Consider the following 22591-nt stretch of genomic DNA (forward strand, 5'->3'; position numbering starts at 1 on the left):
AGTAGTGTATATGTTAATCCCTATCTCCTAATTTATCCTTCTCCTTCCACTTTCTCCTTTGGTAGCCGTAAGTTTGATTTCTATGCCCATGAGTCTAATTCTGTTTTGTAAATAATTTCATTTGCAGCATTTTTTTTTTTTTAGATTCCACATAAAAATGGTATCATATGATATTTGACTTTCTCTGTCTGACTTAAAGTATTAATTTTTTAAACTTTCCTGGGCTTGATTTTTCAAACGTGTGTAAAACAGGCAAGTGAGAGTCATCATATTTCCCACACGAGTTTTTTGCAAGCCCCAAAGAGGATGAAAACCGAATGGCTACCTTAAAAACCTGGAGCCTGTATGAATCACGTTCAGCATGGGCTCCCAGGCTCCCCTCCCCAAAGTGCTTCTGCTACGATTTTGAGCCGTGTCAAGGCAGACAAGTAGATGATTAAATTCAGAACTGAGGACGAACTCTTGCTCCTATATATAGCAGTCAGGTACACACCGCTATGTTTAAAACGGATAACCAACAAAAACCTACTGTGTGGCGCAGGAAGTCTGCTCTGTTATGTGGCAGCCTGGATGGGAGGGGAGTTTGGGGAAGAATGGATACATGTATAAATGTACGGCTGAGTCCCTTCATTGTTCACCCGAAACTATCACAACATTGTTAATTGGCTCTACCCCAATACAAAATGTTTTTGGTGTGAAAAAAAAAATTAAAAATTAAAAAAAAGAGAAAGTATCTCTTTGCAAAACAGCTGGTGTTAAGAGGGTCCTTCTGTGGACACCGTCCTGACCACCTCTCCTGCCCCCCACCCCAAGGAACGGGAGCTGCAGGACGACCTTAACGTCATCATCTTCTCAGATCACGGGATGACTGATATTTCATGGATAGACAAAGTGATTGAGCTGGATAACTACATCAACCTCCGTGATCTGCAGCAGGCGAAGGGGCGAGGGCCAATTATGAGCCTGTGGCCAGCCCCTGGGAAGCATTCGGAGGTACGAAGGGTGGGTCAGGTACGAAGGCCAGGTCGCGGGGGCGGGGGTGTCTGTGCTGGGTCTTTGTCGTTTCAAGGCGGAAACGCAGGGCGACCTCGGGGGGGGGGGGGGGGGTCAGGACTCTGGAGACAGATGACCCACCCGGCCCCTCCCTTGCTGGGTGACCTCTGTCCGGCGGTTCATCCTCCCGTGTCTTCTCTTGTCTGAGATGAGCTCGGAACGTTAGTGGCTCTGAAGCGAGACTAAGGATGTGCAGTGCTCAGCTTGCCAAGGGCTCAGCCCCAAACAGGGCTGCTTTCTTCTTGGCCGACATGCAGCACATGACAGGCACGGCTGGGCACAGTGGATGCCCGCCCAGGGTGCTCTTCTCTGGAAGAAAGCGGCCAGTCCGGCCTGTTCTCATCAGGGCCCCAGGAGGAGAAGGTGACCAGTGATCCCGGGGCGAGGCTGCAGGTGCTATAGGTCAGCCAGGGATGGGGATCCAACCCTCAGCCACTGAGCGGCTCCCTGACCAGCCCTGCTGCTGCGTTTCCTGCCTGGGAGCTGGCGGCATCGTCGCCGCCCTCCTGGGTGGCTCTGAAGCACGGAGAAGCTTGCTGGGCCCATGGCAGGGGCCGTGGACAGTCACCAAGGACAGTGATCACCCCTGGAGAGCGCCGTTCCCAAGAGGATGTGGCAGTCCTTGCCCCCCGGGAACTGGGCACTTGGGATGGTGAGACCCCCACTCACCCCTCCCTCCAAACAATACTTCCGTCTGAGTGGCTGGCATACCACGCTGAGAAGCTAAAGGAGCAAGTGGCACCTCTGGCTGACCGCTTGGCCCCATGTGGCTTGATCGTCTCCCAGTGCAGGCCCTGGGGTTTCCGCCCGCTCCCAGAGAGAACTGCCATCTTTCTCCAGGGGTCCCACCCACAGGGAGCCAGGAATGGGCCTCAGCTGGGCCTGGTGCCTCCACCCGTCCTCACCCCAGTGACGTGGTTGGTGTTGATGGAGCGCTGGTGCAGGCTGCGGAGGAGGGGTGTCCTCCTTTTTGGCCCAGAGAGACACCCTCCTCTCAACCCTGCCTGCTCCCTCCCACTTAAGAGTCTGAGATCTGTCTGTGTGGGGTTGAGGAACACGGTGCCCACATAGCCATTCCCCCTAGCCTCATCCCTTCCCCACACAGACGCCCCCTTTTTCTCAAGCTCCGTGGTCAGCAAGTTCAGGTGCTCAACATGTGTACTCAGCGTTCCCATGAACTCCGTAAGTGTGAAACTGGGAAGAATACTTTCCACGCTGGCAGCTCCCGCAGTCAATGGCTTCCTGCAAAGGAGTTCTGTTTCGCAGGCATGGCACCCCATCCATGTCTTCAACTTGGCACCTGGGCCCCAGGATGCCAGAGCATCAGCGGCTCACTAGCTGGGGAGTTTCTTGCTTCCAATGTGGTGTGTAATGTGGTCAGGCAGGTGCAAGCTGCCTAAAGCAGTTGGTGGATTATTCAGGAGCAGGGACTGTGTTTGGTTGACAGCTCGTCACATGATGGACGCAAGAGTTTGTGAGACCCACTGCGTGCCATCAGAGTTTCCACTTAACTAAAATCTTTCTGGGGATGCACCCTCCTTTCCTTAAGAATTGCAGGTTTTCTAATATAGGAAATTATAACTCCCAGGGCCATTAGAAACTCTCTACCAAGCAGCCTAAAGACTCATTATTTTCCAGAGTTGAGTGGATAAACTCAATTTTCTATTCAGGTCTACCCAGGAATGAATGTCTGATTTGGCTAAGTATCAGCCAGTTGATTTTAATTTTAGCCATACAGATTTAAGCTGCTGTTAAATACTGAAAATACATACAGGGTTTATGCCTTCATCAGATCAGCAGTGTAATTAATGGCAAACAGTTACTAGTATTTTTCTTTTTTGGCCATGTGGCATGTGGGATCCTAGTTCCCCGATCAGGGTTCGAACTCTAGCGCCCCCAACTTTGGAAGCATGGAGCCCTAACTACTGGACTGCCAGGGACGTCCCTACTAGTTCTTTTAGAATCAGGTGTAGGTAGGACATGCTCTAGGTCTAGTCAAAGAATAAATGCATTTCTTTGGTCTTGGGGGTATTTAACGCCAGGCAGACCAATTTCTCATTCGTATTTTCATTTTTCTATAGTATTTTTGACATAAGTTTTTATAAGAGGATCCTCTCCACCAGGTCCAATATATGGTCACGTGTACGTAAGAAAGAGAATGCAAACCTGGTCCTTCTTGGTTCTCTTTACAGATATATAACAAACTGAGGCGAGTGGAGCACATGACTGTCTACGAGAAGGAAGACATTCCGAGCAGGTTCCATTACAAGAAAGGGAAGTTTGTCTCCCCTCTGACCCTAGTGGCTGACGAAGGATGGTTCATAACTGAGGTAAACAAAAAACACACGGCAAGACATCCATGATACAAATTCTATCAAACAGCCAAATGTAAATAATTACTCACCTTTTCCACTTGAAAAATGTTTGTTCTTACCCCGAGTCTCTCATTGGCTGCGTTATTTCCTTCTTGAGACAATTGAAAGGCTTGGTCAGATGACTGCAGATGCAAACGGGAGGCTCCAACCCAGAGCCAAGGTTTAGACTTCGTGGCTCCAGACTTGTATTTTAACAAATGGGCCTTAACTCAATTACCAAGGCTTACAATGTAACCTATTCAGTGGAAAGTGGAACAATTACTGTGAACCAAAGCAATTGCTTTAGGGCATCGAACAGCCAGGGGAGGCTCCGCTTTGCTTTCACCTTAAACAGCAGTGATTGGCAAACAAAAGTCCGCCTGCAGACCCAGGTCTCAGGTTTGCCAATTTGATTTTACAGAGCTTCTCTTGCCTTTTGAGGCCAAACCCTGATTGCCTAATGCCCTAAAGACCTCAGCAGCTTTCTCCTTGTTTGCCCGGACACCGTGCTCACCCGGCTCTTGCATCAGCTTTGATACCTGGCCAGCTGGGAAAGCCCACCTCCCCACCCCCTTCCAGGGGAATCTGCGGTCCTGTGGATAGTCAGTTTCCAGACAGAGCCTGAGTCCTTGTTGGTATGAACTTGAAGCTGGGCTGCAAACTGATCAGACTGGAGAGTAAAAGAGAGTGGCAGATGTTGGCACATGAGGGTCGTTGTGGAGTTGAATTTGAGGTTGCGCATCCGTAGATGCAAACAATCGCAAATCAGAAATATTCAGGGGGGAAAAAAGAGTCCCAAAAGTTCCAAAAAGCAAAGCTTGAATTTGCTGAGTGTCGGCAACTATTTACATCACATTTCCATTATATTTATAGCTATTTATATCACATTGCATTGACTGCGGTATCATAAGTAATCTAGAGAGGATTTAAGAGACACAGGAGAATGTGTGTCCTTATATGCAAATGCTATGCCATTTTGTATAAGAGACTTCAGTGTCCATGGATTTTGGTACCCAATGGGGTCATGGAAACAGTCCCCTATGAACACTAAGGGACAATTATATCAGACCGAAGACTGGTATTTAATCTGCCAGAGCGAGGGCAGGTGGCCACCAGCAGAAATATTGATCAGGTAAATGAATGGACATTTAGGGACCCAGGTGTGGAAAATGGGGATTCCCTGATGTGAACTTTAGTTCGCAAAGATGGTTCTGAGCTTCCTAGCAGCCAACTCAAAGAGGAAAGTGCAATGAATATACAGTATATATTACTGTAACTCAAGGTGTATATAGCATAAAAACATAAATGTTTCTTTAGAAAATCACGGCGGTCCCTGGTCCCCTTAAGAGAAATTTAGATATCTTTTAGTCAGTCTTTTGTTGTACCTTAGTCTCCTAGACTGACTATCTTAATCATTTTACTATCTTCGAATTTACAGATTTTTATTTTCAAGATTCACATATGAAAATTATAATCTCTGATCCTTAGATTTAATAATCTAAGGATTTTAATTTCTAGTTAAAATGTATAATTTTATAATTCATAAATTATAATTTTAAAAGTTATAATTTCTAATTTTAATGGATAATTTCTGATACTTAGATTTAATATTGGGGTTTTACTCTATCTTCTGAAAAATCCTAAAAGGAGCACCCATTCTTTCCCTGCTTAGATTTTTTTTTTCTTTTACGTCTCCCTGCTGTTTATTAAACTTACTTGACTACAGAGAATTGAAAACGTCGCTCTAGGCCCCTGTTGCTGCTCTGTGCCAAGACTATTAGTCTCCCCCATTCTTACTTGCAAAATTTCTCCCCACGTGGTGACAGAACCTGTGTTTGTTCTGTAACCTCCATACCAGTGCCCAGTGAGGGATCTCAGTTTGCATCTGCAGCGGGACAGTTTCTCAGCTTTAAAAGCAGCTGCTCTGAGTCTAGGTTTGGCTAGCAGAGGAGCCTTTTTTTTTCTTTCTGGCTTAAATATGAAAACAGCTGAGTCAGGACAAATTGCTGCTGGTTGGGGCCAATAAAACAGAATCCCATCTTTCCTTCCTTTTTCCCTACAACCGCTGTCTCATAAACATGCAAGATTTGGTTTCCTTGGCAAAAATGCCCTTCCCATATAAACACCAACTTAAGTTCTGCAGGCTCTTAGGCAGCTGCTCCAACAGGAAGATGCCATGGAGCACTTTCTGTTTTTTATTTTTTTAAATGGTTGCTTGGAGAGCTGTCACTGAAAAAGATAAAGGCAGGGAAACAGATTGACTTTGTCACCTGGAATGGCACCATTATCCAGCATGACTGCTGACGTCATAAAAGCAAGGCCCACTGCCCAGTGGCTCCCACAGATTGTTTTTCGTCGTGAGAATTAATATACAGACTGGATTTCCAACTAGTGTCAGTACCTTCTCTGGCCTCCTCTCCTACAGGGGCAGGAAGCTGAGTGTGTTCATTTTCCCAGAAGACTAACCATGAAGCAGCAGGAAAAAAACAAAAACAAAAAACCCAGGTCACCTGCCTAGGTTAAGCCCCAGCCTGTCACACCTGCCAAGCTCCTTTCTTCAAGCATGGAAACAGGGCTTCCGAATTGGTGCCTCCACCCCTCTGTCCCCCTAAGACCTGGTCACCATCCTCTGTAAACCTCTTTGCATGTCCTTGTCAGGGGATAAAGGTCACTGAGGGCATGGTCCCTCAGTCGTGTCCGACCCTTTTAGACCCTTTGGACTGTACCCCACCAAGGTCCTCTGTCTATGGGGTTTTCCAGGCAGAAATACCGGAGTGAGCTGCCAGTTCCCTCCTCCAGGGGATCTTCCCAACCCTGGGATCGAACCCACATCTCCTGCGTCTCCTGCATTGCAGGCAGATTCTTCACCCTCTGAGCCACCGGGGTTGTCACAATGTCTAGGGTGGTCCAAAGATCCTCAGGAGGCAGGCCCAGTGATGCTTCCTCAGGTGGAAGCTCCTTGAGGGCAGGTCTGTGGCATCTTGACCAGAGTGTTCCTCTGTGGAACCTGGTACATGGCAGAGACTCAGTACATGTTTGTGGAATATGAAATTAAGAAATGAATTCATAAATAGAGACAGCTGGTTCTTGATTACTTGTTGTTATTGTTCAGTTGCTCGGTCCTGTCCGACTATTTGCAACCCCATGGACTGCAGCACGCCGGGTTTCTCTGTCCCTCATTACCTCCCAGAGTTTGCTCAGACTCACGTCCATTGAGTCAATCATGCCATCCAACCATCTCATCCTGTGTCACCCCCTTATCCTCCTGCCCTCAATCTTTCCCAGCATCAAGATCTTTTTGACAGACTGTTTACTTTATAGGCTAATAAATCAGTGACTAAGTACCCAGAAAGGAAAGCTAATTCAGGCCTCTCACCTGGACTAATTGTTAGTAGCCCTAGAAGAGATTTCAACAGAGAAAAGGTGTTGAGACCACCAGTGGCCATTGTCCTGGCCCAGCTAGCCCCCAGCTGGAGTCCAGGGGCGGGCGGACACCTCAGCTGTCCCCGGTCCCCACTCAGCTTCAGGGGCTGATTCCCACGGCCTCTCCTGGACAGTGTCCCCTCCTGACACCGCGCTCAGAAAGGCCGCCAAATGTGGCCAGAAGCTGGTGAAAGATCATGAGACTTTCACACAATGGAGCTTCATTGTGGATCCTCCGGACTCCCATCTGTGTGGAGAGAAATGCAGCAAATGCAGGCTTCAGATTCCAAAAAATGGCCCGTATTGGTCTCCTGAGGAAAGATTCATTTCAAAAACCAGCAAAGGATATGAAATGCCAGGCTCAATTCTCAGGCCTGGGATTGAGTGGCAGTTAGGCCCGGGCCCAAAATACTTGGGGAAATCAAGACAAGCTGGAGAGCATGGCTCCTGAGTTTTAGTGGCAGCCGGAGCGGTTTCCTGCGGGCCCAGGGTGCCGGAGGTCCAGGATGCCTGTGTCGGGGGCTGGAAGCCTCTTGCCTTCTGGCGGAGACCAGGGTCATCACTGTAAGCCATCGGAGGGCACGCGATGCCCTCCTCACCCTCGGCGCACTTCAGCAAACACGATCTTGAGAGAAAAAAGAAGAAAAAGCAAGCTCATCCCCTGGGCACCCTGCTCCAGCTCTTCTCTCTTCTCTGAGGAATTCTGCTGCCTCTGGACCCTGCTGCTCCTGCTGTCTGGCATTTCACAATTTCCAGAATGAAGTCGCATGTGGCAGTAGGCTTGGCAGGGTAAGACCAGGGTCTGGGGCCTAAGACATTAAATTCTGTTCTAGAAAGAGGTGGCCTTCTAAGACAGAGAAACAGTTGGGGGGACTTGTCTTCGCAGCAGTGTGTGGCAAACACACATCTGAGGATCTACGACCACCGCTGCCGGGGGCCCCACAGGAAGCCTCTCGGGAGGAGGGTTTAAAATGGTGATGAGACACGGCGCTTTGTCACCTAGCTCGACCTTAACCCTGGCAGCAAAACCCCGGAGCCAGCCAAACCATGCTCCCTTCCACAAAAGTCCTGACTGAGGCCTCTTCCGAGACATCACCGGGTGCCTTTTCCAGCCTGAGATGCTGTGAGCTTATTGCATTGAGGAGGGCAGGGGAAGCTCCTGTTACAACCCTGACCTGGGGGAATAAGTTCAATTTCATTTGTGTTAGGCCCGTCACACACCTCAGACAGGGGTTCACATTTTACTTACTGATTTTAATTGGACCTGATTTCACCTTTGTTCCCCAGCACCCTAGACAAGGGGTGAGAGGCCTCATCCAGAGAGAAGGAGGGGACACCCAGGTCCCTGACCCCACTTCTCAGCAGGAATTACCCTGTCAGGTGCTGATGTGAGGGATGGCGGTCAAGATGTGTAACCGTCAGTGAACCTGGTGCTGGCCAACGATCCTGGGAAAAGCCAGTCGGCTGCTTTGGAAAGCAGCCCGTGTGAGCGACTCCGAGACTGACTCTGCACCCACGGCAGCTGAAACACAGACTCAGCGTGGCAACCAGCGTAAGATGAAGCATTCCCAGGAAAGGACAGATAATCGTTGAACACAGCCCAGGACAAACGCCAGGTGAAAGACTCCCAGTGGTTATCAACCGGATGATGCATCCCAGCCACCCAGGGGATGACTATTAAATAGCCAGAGTCGCCGCTTTAACCCACCTGCAAATCCAAACACCCAAAGTGAGACTCGAGATAAGCTCAGGGTGCTGTGTGCACAGCCAGGCTTGGGATCCAGCAGTGTAGACAGTGTGTTTCCAGGGAAAGACAGGAGAGAAGGTCACTCGGGCAGAGCAGGGCCACGCAGACAAGGCCCCCACCAGCGTCTGTGGTCAGGGGACAGAACCCCCGGAGGATGGATTTCCACCTCCTCGGCCGTCAGAGGAGAAGTCGTTTTGGGGTGTGAGGCGAGAGCTGGTGTCCAGATGTTTTCCCAGACCTGGTGACCCTCCCGCCTCCTCAGGAATAATTTTCTCTGTGGCTTAGCTACTATTTTCTGATCTGCACCCAGGGGAAATTGAAAGGAGCCGATGAGAACAGCACGTGCTAATATAGTCTCCAAATGCAACAATGCGAAGTGAGTAAATGCCGGACAGTTCACCAAAGCAAGTGACTGCAAGTCAGACAGACAGCAGTGACTGCAGACTGTCCAGGCCGCCCTCTGCTTCTCCCCGGCCTTCCATCACTCCTGTCACCCCGACCCTCCTTCCCAGCACCACCCCCATTTCTGACTGTGCCCCCACCCTACCCCCGACAGCTCAGCTCAGCTCTAGAAAGGAATCCAAAAATGCTGAGTCAAAGAGATGGGTCCCGGCAAGTGCTGAACAAACTTCATTAACTGGTTTGCTGATCTGGGGGGTAAAGAGTGAAGGCTACTTTTTGCTGTTGTTAATGCCAAGGATGAATGAGATAAAGGTCTAGTCTAGAAACCAAAACATGCATCTCACAGGTAATCGCCTGGCTTCCCCAGTTTAGCAAGCTTCTGGCAGGCGTTTGGTGGGGCTAGTAACGGAGTGAGGCTTCAAAAATACAAGGCAGGCACCAAATACTAGAACATACATCTATAAACACAGTAACAGCCGTTCCTCACAGTGTTCCTCCTGGGGAACTCTTTCTGGGTCCTTCCTGTTAGAAACGATGAGCTGTTTAGGGGCTCATAAGTGGGGGGCGGGTCCTGGCACTGCTATCCACCCCTGTACAGAGGAGGGGTCCCGGAAGGTGCTGGACAAATGACACTCAGCACAGATTTTATTTGAATTGCCAAGAAAGTGTTCATGACAGAGGCACCAACTTGTCCCGGCTTGCCCAGGTCAGTCCTATTTTTGGGGGTTTTTTTTGTCTTTTTTTTTTTTTTTTTTCATCCCTGGAACTCCTCAGTCCTAGGCAAACCAGGGCGGTTGGTCAGCCCCTCTGACTGGCACAACCTCGTAGAGAAACCGCCTCACTCCTTCCAGCGTCCTCACGGTGCTTCCTTCTCAAGCGCTTCCCACATCCAGTCACTATGCAAGGTCCCCTGGCCTTGCAGGGACTCCTCTGTGTCCGCACTGCCCCAACTCACATATACACACGCACACACGCACGCACGCACGCACGCACGCACGCTTTCATCTGGAGGGCCTGGGCACCTCCCCAGGATGTCGCTAGGTGGCGCTGTGTGGAGGTCCCTGGACCCGGAAGGTTCAGGAAGGATGGAGGCTCCTCAACCAGTAACCTGAGGACCCCCCAGCTTGCGGACGTGGTAGGTGTGGAGCGCCTCACCAGCAGGGCTGCACGTGTGAGGTATGCATTACACGGCTGCACGGGCCCGCACTGGTGTGATAATGTGGGGGGGGGGGGGGGGGGGGGAACGGGACACACAGGACCAAGGGAATCAGTGAAAGCCACCAGGAAGGATAAGGGGAAAATTCATTAACTCGCCTTCTTGAGGTTCATTAAGTCATGTAATTAGATTATATCATGTAATCCACTCAGTCTGATTATGTCACGTAATCCGTTCAGTCACTTAGCCTCTCACATAACTAGCCAGGTTATTACTTTTTAAAATGAGTAAACATAGTTGTTTCAAAAAAAAAAATGCAAGAATAGTTGTTTCACCAGAGCAAATTGTCATGTTAGTAAAAATACCAGTGGCTTTACCTGCAATCATACAGATCTCCCGTCATCTTCAGGGCTGAGATGCCTCATTGCTGTATGTTTGCATGTGGAAGTTAGACTGGAATTTTCAAATTAGGCAGTCTTTGTCTCCCTTCCACCTGTCCCTCCCCCATGGGACATGTGTGTCCCATGGGGTTCATGATTAGTGACACCGCTAGTGACATGTCCTACCTAGTTCTTCGGGAATCACTGCCTTGTAGACTGGGGTGGGGAGGGGAGCAGTACGTGAAATTAGCAAACGAAGCTAAGCTGGCATGTGTTGTGAGCATGACCACAAAGAACAAAAGAGGGTATAAGCCAGAAATGCAATAAGTTAATAAATATATTCCCATGGAAAAATACAAGCTACAGCTGGAGAAGGAGGGATGAAAATTGAGGAAACAGAGAGTCAATGAAACAGTGCGATTTGGAAAGCAGTAATGCCAGGGAGCGATTTATGGGGTGAGACAGGATGAGCATGCAATGTGATATGACAGCTAAATAAGCAAAGGAGGGTTCAACCCTTCTGCACAAGCCCCGAGCACCTCACCCTGCAGCCGGTGGCATCTGGCGACCGCCCCTGGCTGTTTATCAAGCACCTACTGTGTGTCGGGCTTAGCACACAATCAGGTTATCCCTCAGAGTCTCTGAGGCAGGTGTTGCAACATCCAGCAAGGAAGCTGAAGCTTGGACAAGTTATGCAGCTTGCCCAGGATCACAGAGTTGGAAATCAACAAACTGGAATTGAACCCACATCCTATTCAAAATCTCATCTCCATACTGGCTGCCACTCTGAATGAAGAGGCACGGGACAGGCTACAGGAGCCCTGCAGTGACCTCTGGCTGTGGGGTCCTGGAAAGTATACCAAGACCAGGAGACTGATGCCCTGGCTTCCAAGCCCAGCCCTGCCTCCCAAGAGTTGTGTGACTTTAAGAGTGTCACTTAACCTCTCTGTGCCAAAATGGGGAAAAAAAAAAAAACCATCCGCAGCAGGTATTGACGCCAGTGGATGTCGGGGGAGGCTCTTGGTAAACCGTACGGCACACAAAACGGCATACATGTGCTGTTACAGGTCTTGCAAAAGTGTTAGTCCCTCTGTCGTGTCCGTCTCTGCGACCCCACGGACTGTAGCCTGCCAGGCTCCTCTGTCCATGGGATTCTCCAGGCAAGAATACTGGAGTGGGTTGCCATTCCCTTCTCCAGGGGATCTTCCCGACCCAGGAATCAAACCCTGGTCTCCTGCATTGAAGGCAGATTCTTTATCGTCTGAGCTACCAGGGAAGCTGACCTGTAAATCCCTGGTCCTTGAACTGTGCTGCTTCCACGCATTCATCATGACCAGTCAGTTCTACCTCCTGCATTTGGAAAACTTGTCATATTAAACCCTGCTGAGCCAGAAGATGACGGACTATCAGGAATGAAGTCTCAGTCCGCCTCGAAGAGCCCGGTTTGTGTCCAGCTGGCTAGTCTCCTCGGGATTTGCAAAACCTCCTGTGAGCTTTGATGTCTCTCAAGTAAGCTACTATAGTCTAGGAAAATTTAGTTCTGAAGGAAAGAAGGGCAGCAACAGGTCTGGAAGCCATCCCGAATGAAGAATGGTCAAAGGACATGAAGATCCACAAGGCGTGGAGGAGAGGAACATGGGGCCATCTTCAAAGGCTAACTCAATGGAGAGGAGGAGGACTTCTGTGCTTGGAGTCACTCCTCGGGTGGAGCTGGACAAAGAGGACAGGGGTGGTCCTCCAGGGAGGGGCCCCTGGGGTAGTGCAGGCCTGCTGCCTCTGGGCTTCAGAGGCTGCGCTAGAAAAACGAAGCGATTCCATTAGCCGCTGTGTTTGCCAGCGACATTTCTCCCACAGCAATCGGGTGTCCTACCATTTCAATTCAATTCTGACACCATCCCAGGTTAGAGCAGACCCATACTTTAAAGGCTCCGTGCCACAAGATGGCCCACACATCTGAATGCTTGTCCCAAGTCCCAGGTCCCCCGGCTGCCCACACTTGTGTCTGACTTGGCCATAAATCTGAGGGTTCTCACCACCCGCCTTCGGCTTTGATAATTCACTGAGATGAATCGCAGAACTCAGAAAGGCGCCACACTTACGATTGCAATCTTCTTATAAAGGATGCTACGCAGGGGCAGACAAATGGAAGAGATGCACAGGGCACAGTGTGGTGGCGAGGGGTGCAGAGAACCCAGGTCGGGTGCACCAGCCTCCCATCACTGTTCATTAATCCAGATGCCCCCCGGACCCTGCTGTTCCTGGGGGTTTACGTGGGGTCTCACTGGGTTGACCCAGGTAACAAAATCATTACCCACATGGTTGAACTCAGTCTTAGAGATCAGAGGATGAGGGCTGGAAGTTCTAATTCTCTCCTTGTGCGTTTGCTTCTTCTGGTGACCAGTCCCCCATCCTGAAGCTATCTAGCCCCTCAGCCCAAAGATCATCCCATCCCATTAGCATAAACTCAGGTATGGGAACTAAGGACTCATCACGAATAACAAAACACCCCCAATACTCAGGAAATCCCAAGGATTTAGGTGCTCTGGGCCAGGGAACCTGGGACAAAGGCCAACTCTATTTTTTATTATACCACAGGTACACTTTCACATCCCTTCTGTCTCTGACACGCTATGTTTAGTGGCTCTGAAACTGATTATGAGGCACAGTTCAGCCCAGTGTAAGGAGAGACCTTCAGAACTAAGGCTCTTTGGCAATTTAACGGGCCACCTCCAAAGGTCCGAGCTACCTGGAGTGGGAAGTGATCCGGCTAAGGTCGGACGACGCTGGCTGAGACCCCTGAGCAGGAAAGCCCTGTGCTGGGTGGGTGGTAGTTTGAACCTGATGCTTGCTCACCCCCTGGCCTGGTCACAGGGTGATGTCAATGCTTTGTTGATTTCAGAATCGACAGTCGCTTCCATTCTGGATGAACAGCACCGTCACCCGCAAGGCAGAAGGCTGGCAATGGGGCTGGCATGGATATGACAACGAGCTCAGAACCATGAGGGGCATCTTCCTGGCCTTCGGACCCGGTAGGCAAGATCTTAGTCATTCCTTCCCCTAGGCATCAGGGGCTGACGGTGCTCGGAAAGGCTGGATCGATTTCTTTACGGATCCTCTTTATGAGCAAAGCTGAGCAAAGCCAGCCGGTCTCCACGAAATGTCTTTGGCTGGCTTGCTTTCAAATGCTTCTTGGGTTTGGCAAACGTGGCCAAATACTTCTCCCTGTAAGTTTTAAATCTCAAGCACAGTGAGGAAAATGTATTCCACATGTTTGTGATTCATTTTTTACTTAATTCATCAAAACATCCCTTCACAGTCATCTGATGTCCAGGGAAGCTTATCAGGCACCAGGTTGCTGACAGCCACAAGTCCCAAAGTCGACGTGCTCGCTTCACAGGGTCTGACATTTCCACACTTCCTCCCTGCCTAGAGCGGCCACCCCCATGCGGGTCATCCAGTCCAGGGCCCACCAGAAGCTAGGATGTGCTCATGGCAGGCTAGGAAACGGTTTTGTGACTGACTCTGAGGATGAGCCAGAATGACTTCTGCAGTGTCTAGGATGAGAGCGAATTGACTTTGCCCTTTTGGACCTGATGTCTTCCTGGGTTTGAAAGAGAGGTGGGGCGGAGGGGGGCCCATTTGGTCATCTGCTTTAATTAATACAGCACTTAAAATTCACATTTTGGAAAAGTTTATCAAACGCTCTAACAATCATGCTACTACCTGTACACTCCCTTTAAAACAAGAGTGAAAAGCAGTCAGCCACCATCAAGAGTCAGCTGACCAGATCACGAGCTCTTCGTCTTCCTTCCTGCTGTCCACACTCCTTATTAAACATAATAAGCTTACCCTGATATCCACAGTCCAAGTTCCTTTTTCTGGATGTTTTGATCAAAATGTTTCAGCCCACAAAAGCCCATGCTTTCCTATCAGGTGATAGGTTAGAGGTCACACCTGGGAGCCCTGCCCTTCTCAACATACTGGACAGAGATGCTTGTGAGCCCTCCTTCATTCCATCCACCTCGGGTCACTCTCTCAACCACAAGAAAAACCTGCTGAGAGCTACAAGGCGTCAACTTCTGCCCCCGCCATAGGTGCCTCTGGGAGCCTGAGCCCAGGGAACACACGCGGGCCCACGTCATTGTCCACACATCATCCAAGTCCCCATGTCCTTAAGTAAGCAACAGAACCAGTAGCCACAAGCATTTCTAGGGCACAGCTGGGTTCACGACATTGGCCTCAGAGGATACTCCCGCATGATACTGTCAACCAGTAACAGCTACCTGTTAGCCAAGCCCCAGCTTAGATCTGCGGAGCTCAGAAGCCAACTCAGTTCAGGATTGGAGCCTTGAGGATGCTGTGAGGTCAACCGCTAGATCAGGGTGGAGACTTCCCAGGCCATGGCCTTTACACAGAGGAACATGAGACAGGGGTGCTTTCATTCAAAGGCATCACCTCCTCACTCCCCAAAAGAGAGGAATCAGATCATGAATGCAAAACAGTTGTCAGCTGGAGTGTTTATGAGTAAGCATCTTGGGCAGATTTTAAAACAGAAACGAATCTAGCCTCAAACCAAAATTTTAAACCAAGCACCCAGAGCTGCAACAGCTGAAATTCAGTGGGGAGCTTTTTGTCCATTAACAAAGGCCTCCATCATACGCTCCTTTAAAACTAAAAGCCCAAGTCTTTTATAGACAGAAAGATGACCCCAGATGAAAATGGACTGGGCTAATTGCAAAACTGTTTCCAGGCAGATACAGCCTCCCACAAACCATCATGTTTCTGGCTTCGCTTCTCATGCAAGATTGAACAGCTCTACACACTGACTGTTTATGCAGAAGAAAATTTAAGAGCGAGGTCTTTAATAACAATCTAGCTGCACTTTGAGATAAACGTACTGCCCTCCTGATTAATTGGAGGTGATTCTCACTTATACAGGATGCTGAGCATTGCTACGGCTGCCCAGATACAGCTTTAGAAGTCAGGAAGTCTGGTCCAGCTAAGTGAAAGGGAAATCATTCTGGAAGACAGGCTCTCTCTGGTTAATCCCAGTTCCTATTTGGAACAATCTAACCTTGCCCTAAGTCTGTAAGTCTTCCTTCTGTTTTGTAAGGAAGTTCATTTATAGAGTTTCCTTTTAGATTCCACCTATAAGGGATATCATACATTATTTCTAGGTGGCCTAGGGGCTCAGATGGTAAAGAATCTGCCTGCAATGCAGAAGATGCGAGTTTGATTCCTGGGTCGGGAAGATTCCTTGGAGGAGGGCATGACCCACGCCAGTATTCTTGCTTGGAGAATCCCATGGACAGAGGAGCGTGGAGGGCTACAGTCCATGAGGTCGCAAAGAACTGGACACAGTGGAGTGACTAAGCACATATGATATTTCTCCTTTTCTGCCTGACTTACTTCACTCAGTATGACAATCCCTAAGTCCATCCACTAACTTTTTTTTTTTGGTCAGAAGAGCTTGACCTCAATTTTTCTTGCCAAATGTTAAAGAAAGAGATGTCTGAAAGGCTGGGGATGGCTGGCATGGATTTGCTATTGACCTCCTCCTGCACTCGTGACAAGACCCGGCCACCGCGTCATGTGTGTGGCAGGATGACCTCACATCCACAGCAAGTCAGGGAGATAGGTCTTCCATGTCACGGGACCACCTCGCCACTGACTCCTCAGCTGCGGTTGATTCTTCTCTGGGGAGGCGTAACCACCATCCGCAGCTAATTGTAGTGTTTTCCTTCATATGAGAAGGGCTGGCACTCCAGGCGCTACATTCTCCTTCCCGGGGTGACTCTGGATTTGTTTGAAATTAGTGTTTACCCTGAGGCAGTGCAGATCCTTACCCTCCCTACCCTAAAAGTAAGTGGACATTTCACATAAGCTATGGGGTAAGTATTTTCAATGCGAAATTTCCCCTGCTGGGCACTTATTCTATTAATGTCAACAGCTCCCATCTATTGAGCACAGACATGAGCCTGCAACTAGGATTTAGGCAGTATCTCTGTGCCCATCCCCTGAGGTTATCCAGCTGGTAAGTAGCTGCAGGCTGCTCTGTAAAGCCTGTGAACCTCTTTATATGGAATTCTACTTTTATACCTCAAAATGAGCAAAACCTATTACTTGAGATGTTGCTCTGGATCTAAGCAGAGTTCTCTCTGTTGCTCCTGTATTTGTAATTACAGGGTTAACGTAAGAGCGGCATTTGGTGTGGACACTTCTGGGTCACATCGCTGTCGCTATTAATGTTTGCTTTTTATATCAAGGATATGTGATCGTTTCAGCAAAGCAATTATAAAGGTTATTTTCTAAGTCAGAAAGTTGTCCTCACAGCCCCCAAACTACCTTTTAAAAAAGTTATGGAGGGACTGAAAGAGCACATGCCTGGGCCTTTATTGATGGATAAAGTAAAAGTTAGTCACTCAGTCAAGTCCAACTCTTTGTGACCCCATGGACTGTAGCCCACCAGGTTCCTCTGTCCATGGAATTCTCCAGGCAAGAATACTGGAGTGGGTTGCCATTTCCTTCTCCACGGGATCTTCTGGACCCAGGGATCGAACCCAGTTCTCGCACATTGCAGGCAGACTCTTTACCAACTGAGCCACCAGGGAAGCCACTATTGATGGATAAAAGTCCCTCCTAAACTCAACTTCAATAGTTTTGGGTATTTTGTTGGAAGCACTGGCTTGGAACCTAAATGTGAAGTGGCTTATGAATATCACTAAAGTCTCTTATTCACTCTTTGTTGTTGTTCGGTCACTTAGTCTTGTCCGACTCTGCAACCCCATGGACTGTAGCTCACCCGGCTTCCCTGTCCTTCACTGTCTCCCAAAGTTTGCTCAAACTCATGTCCACTGAGTCAATGATGTTCATTCAGCACCTTTTCTGCCTCCTGTGGAGAAAGAGACGGTCCCTTCAGCGCCCTTACTTGCTATGCTGTGAGCAGCCAGCCCTGCCCCTGGTGGCCTGTGTCCACGTAGAGTCTAGAGCAGTGTCTGGGTGGAAGCACTCTCCTTCATGAGATGGCTTCCAGCCTTCACTCGGGTCCCCAACTCCAATACCAGCTTCTTTATCTTCCCCACAGCTAAGTTACTTTATCTGCTAGGGAAAAGCTCCCAAGGAATGTTCAACTGATCTTCCAGACATACTTAGAAGACCATCTCTGTGGCTTGTGCACTAGCCACACTGCCAGTTCCATCCAGTCCTGGGACCTCCACGTGGCAGAAAAATGGGAAATATTCTTGAGCTGGGGGCACCCAGACTAACCACTCCCTGCTAGATAGGTGCCTGGTAGAGACCTCTGCAACCAAATTGGGTTTGAGGAGCTGAGCAAGATGAGGCTTGCAGAAATGAGCAGCTTCAAGTGGCCTTTGGGTCCTCAGGGAAAGCTCTATTGTTACAATGGAAGCACACTTATGCACAAATCAGTTTGCTGTCTGATTTGTCTTTCAAAGAAACATGGCGCTAAGTGGTAAAGATCCCACCTGCAGATGCAGGAGGCATAAGAGATGCAGGTTCAATCCCTGAGTTAGGAAGATTCCCCTGGAGAAGAAAATGGCAACTCACTCCAGTATTCTTGCCTGGAGAATCCCATGGACAGAGGAGTCTGGCTACAGTCCATGCAGTCTCAAAGAGCGGGACACACTAAAGCGACTTAGTGCACATTCACATCTCTGTAAACCATAAAAAGCGACTTCCTTTCACAACCTAGAACTTCCAGATCTCCTTCCAGGTTTATAGTCCCTTGGCCAGGCTCCATGGACAAGGGGGATCTACCAGTCCTAGAGCTGCTGAAATGCCAAATGTAACCCCTCCACTGCGTGACCCACCCCTCTCTGCCCTGCCCAGCCCAGGAGTGGCCTTGACCACTTGCTTCCTTGCCTTTTTCTTGCAGATTTCAAGTCTGACTTCAGAGCCGCTCCCATCAGAGTCGTGGATATCTACAACCTCATGTGCAGAGTGACAGGCATCACCCCTCTGCCCAACAACGGGTCCTGGTCCCGGGTGATGTGCATGCTGAAGGACCCGGCCAGCTCGGCCCTGGGTGCCCAGCCCAGCGCCTCTGCACTGGTCACCGTCCTGGTGGTACTGCTGGTGATGCTGGCCTAGCTGCGTGTGCCATGTCCCCAACACTCAGCACAGTGGGTGAATTAACCACCTCCTTGATTCATGCAAGGCCATACAACTATTAATCTATTCTTGAATGATTCCATACACAAAAGTCCCTACTTCTTTAGAATTGTTTTTGTTTTTCCTAGAGGTAAGAAAAGTTCTAGCTTTTCATTTGTTCAACTATAGGTTATTTTCTTTCTTTTTTCTTTTTTTTTTTGTACTCAGATGAATTGTCTGAACAGGGCCTCCCGCTGTAGTGACCCCAGGTGGGTGTTCTATGGAGTCCTGGCCCCTCTGTTTTGCACAAAGTAGGCCCTGGTCTGAGGTCCGTCTACACCTGGGAGCCATCCTGCACAGCTCCTTCCATCGGGCAAAAAGGAGGCTCATGTGAAAGCAGTAGCTGCTGTCTATTTCTGACCCAGCTCGTGGGGTTTCTTCACCTTATACAAAGTCTCAGAAATGGGCTTGGCTCGCCCATCAGTCAAACTCACTAAGAACTGCAGAATTCAGAGAACAAAATGAAAGATATGGGTTCCTTCCCAAAGTCTGGGTGCACAATATTTTCTCCCTGTGTTGAGGAGCAGAAGAATTTACCATAGATACGGGCTCCTACGAGCCTTCTCCTAGCGTATTCACGGTGTGAACACACACACGGCAGGAGCTGCATTGCCTGTCTGCCCATCTGCCTGTGGGAAGGCTGACTTAGAGGATCCTATATAGAATGTGAGTGCATGCTCAGTCACTTCAATCATGTCTGACTGTGCAACCCCATGGACTGGGGCCCCCAGGCTCCTCTGTCCATGGGATTCTCCAGGCAAGAATACTAGAATGGGTTGCCATTTCCTACTCTAGGGAATCTTCCCAACCCAGGGATGAAACCCAGGTCTCCTACACCTTCTGCACTGGCACGTGGGTTTGTTACCACTAGTGCCACGGTAAACTCCAGCAACGCTTGACATATCATCTATCATCACGGTTGGGGAAAGGGATGTCTGGCTGATGACAGTGTAGACATACTTGCAGAAATCTCACTCCATTGCTTGAAATGGTGATGTACTGAGCGTAAGTCTGATGCACCCTTGTCCCTGAGAGCAAGGTTTCTTTAACAGCCACAGCAAAGTGGACCCTTGAGTGACCCAGAATCCAAGAAAAATGGTGGAGCACAGGGAACAGAGTTAGCGTGATGCAGCTGAATCCCAGTCACTAACCACTCAGCCATTTGATGAGGTAACAGTTTGGGCAAAGTGACACCTCAGAGACCTTGGTTTTTAAGAAACCCCAAAGAAGAGGCTCTGAGCCTTGGCTGAAATGTTTTTAGTCTTGTAAGTCTGCTATAGGAGACCTTGTTGCAAAACAAGGGATACCTGCACTTCTGTATGATCAGAGTCATAGACATGTATCACTGCCTTAAAAACGAGTTTGTGCTAAATGAATCCCACCTGCAGATGAGACGTTTCATCAAGAAAAGACAACAGATCAGGTCTCGGCAGGACAATAAAGCCCCTTGTGTGCTGTTTACCTTGAAAAATGAAAATCTACGCTCACCCTGATTCAAGAAGTCTGGGAGCCATCTCTAGACCTTGAATCATGAGAGCAAAGGATCACTGCTTAAAAATAGCACATTTATCTTCACAAAAGATTTCTAAGGTTTTATGTAATGTGTTTTTAAAGCGCTAGCAAACCATCAAGTCAATAGGAAAGGCAAATCAGCCTTTGTTATCTGTCTGAAAGCCCATTAGTGCTTTGGGAACATTGTGGTGGTTATTGAAACAACATCTATTGTTTGAAGTTATCTTTCTCTGTAAAGGACTGTGTTCTAATGAATTTGGTGGAGCTCACTGTGCTCCCATGTGAAGAAAGGAGACCTAAAAGAAACCCACTGATTCAATTAAAAGTGGATTATCCAAGTCTAGAGGGGTACGAACAGATACACGGTCTTGAGTTTGTCCTTCCCACTCTGGTCTACCAATTTGTCCCGTCACTCATTCTTAAAATCTTCAAGTTACATAATCAAATTTCAGACATCTGCCTGGCAAGGTGTAGTTACTCTGTAAGTCGTTTTGAAGCTCCAGTACTTTGCACACCTGATACGAAGAGCCGACTCTTTAGAAAAGACCCTGATGCTGGGAAAGATTGAAGGAAGGAGAAGAAGGGGATGACAGACAATGAGATGGCTTGATGGCATCACTGACTCAATGGACATTAAGTTTGAGCAAACTCTGGGAGATGGTGAAGGACTGGGAAGCCTAGCATGCTGCAGTCCATGGGGTTGAGAAGAGTCGGACACAACTGAGCAACTGAACAGCAACAAAAATGAGAATAAAACACGTTTGGAATCATAAATATTGGTGAATAATAAGAAAATTCAGACACTGAGTGGAAGCAAAACCGTAAACCTAAAGCAACACATATGTTTTAGTGGCTCAACTGTTTAGCTAGAATTTTTTTCTTCTGATTTTTGTTCTAAGCTATGTTCTTTTCCCAAGGAAAATTCTACTTTCTCTAAATGCATTTTGTTCCATCAGAGTAACATTTGCTAGGACCATACACACAACTTTCCTCCTATTTTACCACTTCATTGCTAATTCCGGGAGGAAGGTCATTGGAGTGACCTGCAAATACCAAAGACAGATGAAAGAAGTGATCTTTAAGTTGAAGATAAGATAAGAGGCTACTGTCCCTTCCTGTATGCAGAATCACCAGAACCCAACTCAACTACGTTCTGAAGCCTTCAGCATCAATTAGAGCAGACCCAGGGAGTTCTTTCTCACCTCCAAGAGGCCTGACTTACAAAGTCCCAACTCTTTTTACTTTTAAAGGGCTCTTCAAAATCCACAGCAGATCTGAACTGTCATAGACAGCAGTTTGCAAACCTTCTGGGATTGCCAGCATCATTGGCCCTCTTCCGGAGATGCAGGTTCTGAGGACCTGGCATGGGGCCTTCGACAACACTTTTAAGTCACATGGATCTAAGGTCCAGGTTTGCCCTAACGAGTGGTGGGTTCTGATTTGACCTTGGTACACCTGAGTCTCCCACAGCAATTTCATGATCTGCCGGTCTTCAGCCGCCATCAGCCTGGCATTGGCTACTAATCCCAGCTGGGTCAGCTTCCCGCCCTTCTAAAACCAAAACAGACCTATAAGTCCCGGTGATGAAATGGCTTTTCAATATCCAATCCCCATGAGTTTAAGATCCTCAACGGTGCTATCAGACAAACTTGCTGTTCAAGACACACAGCTCTTTTATGAATTTTCTATGAAAGTGTTTTACATGTCTGTAAATTTCAAGAGATTTCCAAATATGATTATGTGTTTAATCTTTGTAAGCAATTGGTGATAGACCAAAGTCAGCTCTTGTAAGCTACTTGTGAGGAGGAAGAAAGATGGTAGGCTTGACAGCCTAGTTATAAACCACAGGAAACTTGGTCTCAGGTCTGTGTGATGGAAGATATGCTTATGTGTTGCTTTGAAATCATAAAATTGCACCTAGTATTGTGTCTCACGTGTTTTGTAAATGTCCCATAAATGTGTTGAATCAAAAAAAGAATAAATAAAACTGAGGAGACTTGCTTACACAGCATATAGTCTTTCTCTTTGTCTGTACTTATTCGAACAAATCTTTCCTTTTTGGATTGCAATCTTTTCTTATCACCCAAGTGACAATATAATTATACTTCATTTCATGGACTAAGCATATTCCATCCCAAGCTTATAAACTTGACAGATTAGTAGAAGGAAGGAAGGAGATTAGATTTTGAATATACTAAGCATATTTACTTTTTAAAAAATGTGACAGTTTTATCAAGATTCAGTTCACATGCCTTATAACCCTTCCTTTTAAAGTATCAATTTAATGACATTAGTATGGTCACAGAGCTGTGCAACTATTCCACAATCAACTCTAGAACATTTTATCACCCCCAAAAGAAACTCCATATCCATGAGCGTGTTAGCACTCACCGCC

The 22591-nt window shown here is 48.1% G+C and overlaps 1 protein-coding gene across 4 annotated transcripts in view; it reads left to right on the plus strand.

Annotated features, from left to right (window-relative positions):
- ENPP6 (ectonucleotide pyrophosphatase/phosphodiesterase 6) overlaps positions 1 to 22207 on the plus strand; it is a 105693-nt gene extending 83486 nt beyond the window's left edge. For all 4 annotated transcript variants that reach the window (XM_070460087.1, XM_020876537.2, XM_020876536.2 and 1 more), the window contains exons 5-8: positions 814 to 993; positions 3246 to 3383; positions 13415 to 13544; positions 18410 to 22207. In XM_070460087.1, coding sequence (XP_070316188.1) covers positions 814 to 993; positions 3246 to 3383; positions 13415 to 13544; positions 18410 to 18624 — 663 coding nt within the window. In that variant the 3' untranslated portion in view covers positions 18625 to 22207. The remainder of the gene's footprint in view (positions 1 to 813; positions 994 to 3245; positions 3384 to 13414; positions 13545 to 18409) is intronic.
- The last annotated feature ends 384 nt before the right edge of the window (positions 22208 to 22591 follow it).

The sequence above is a fragment of the Odocoileus virginianus genome, chromosome 32, assembly GCF_023699985.2.
Source record: "Odocoileus virginianus isolate 20LAN1187 ecotype Illinois chromosome 32, Ovbor_1.2, whole genome shotgun sequence".
In the NCBI taxonomy this organism is placed as follows: domain Eukaryota; kingdom Metazoa; phylum Chordata; class Mammalia; order Artiodactyla; family Cervidae; genus Odocoileus; species Odocoileus virginianus.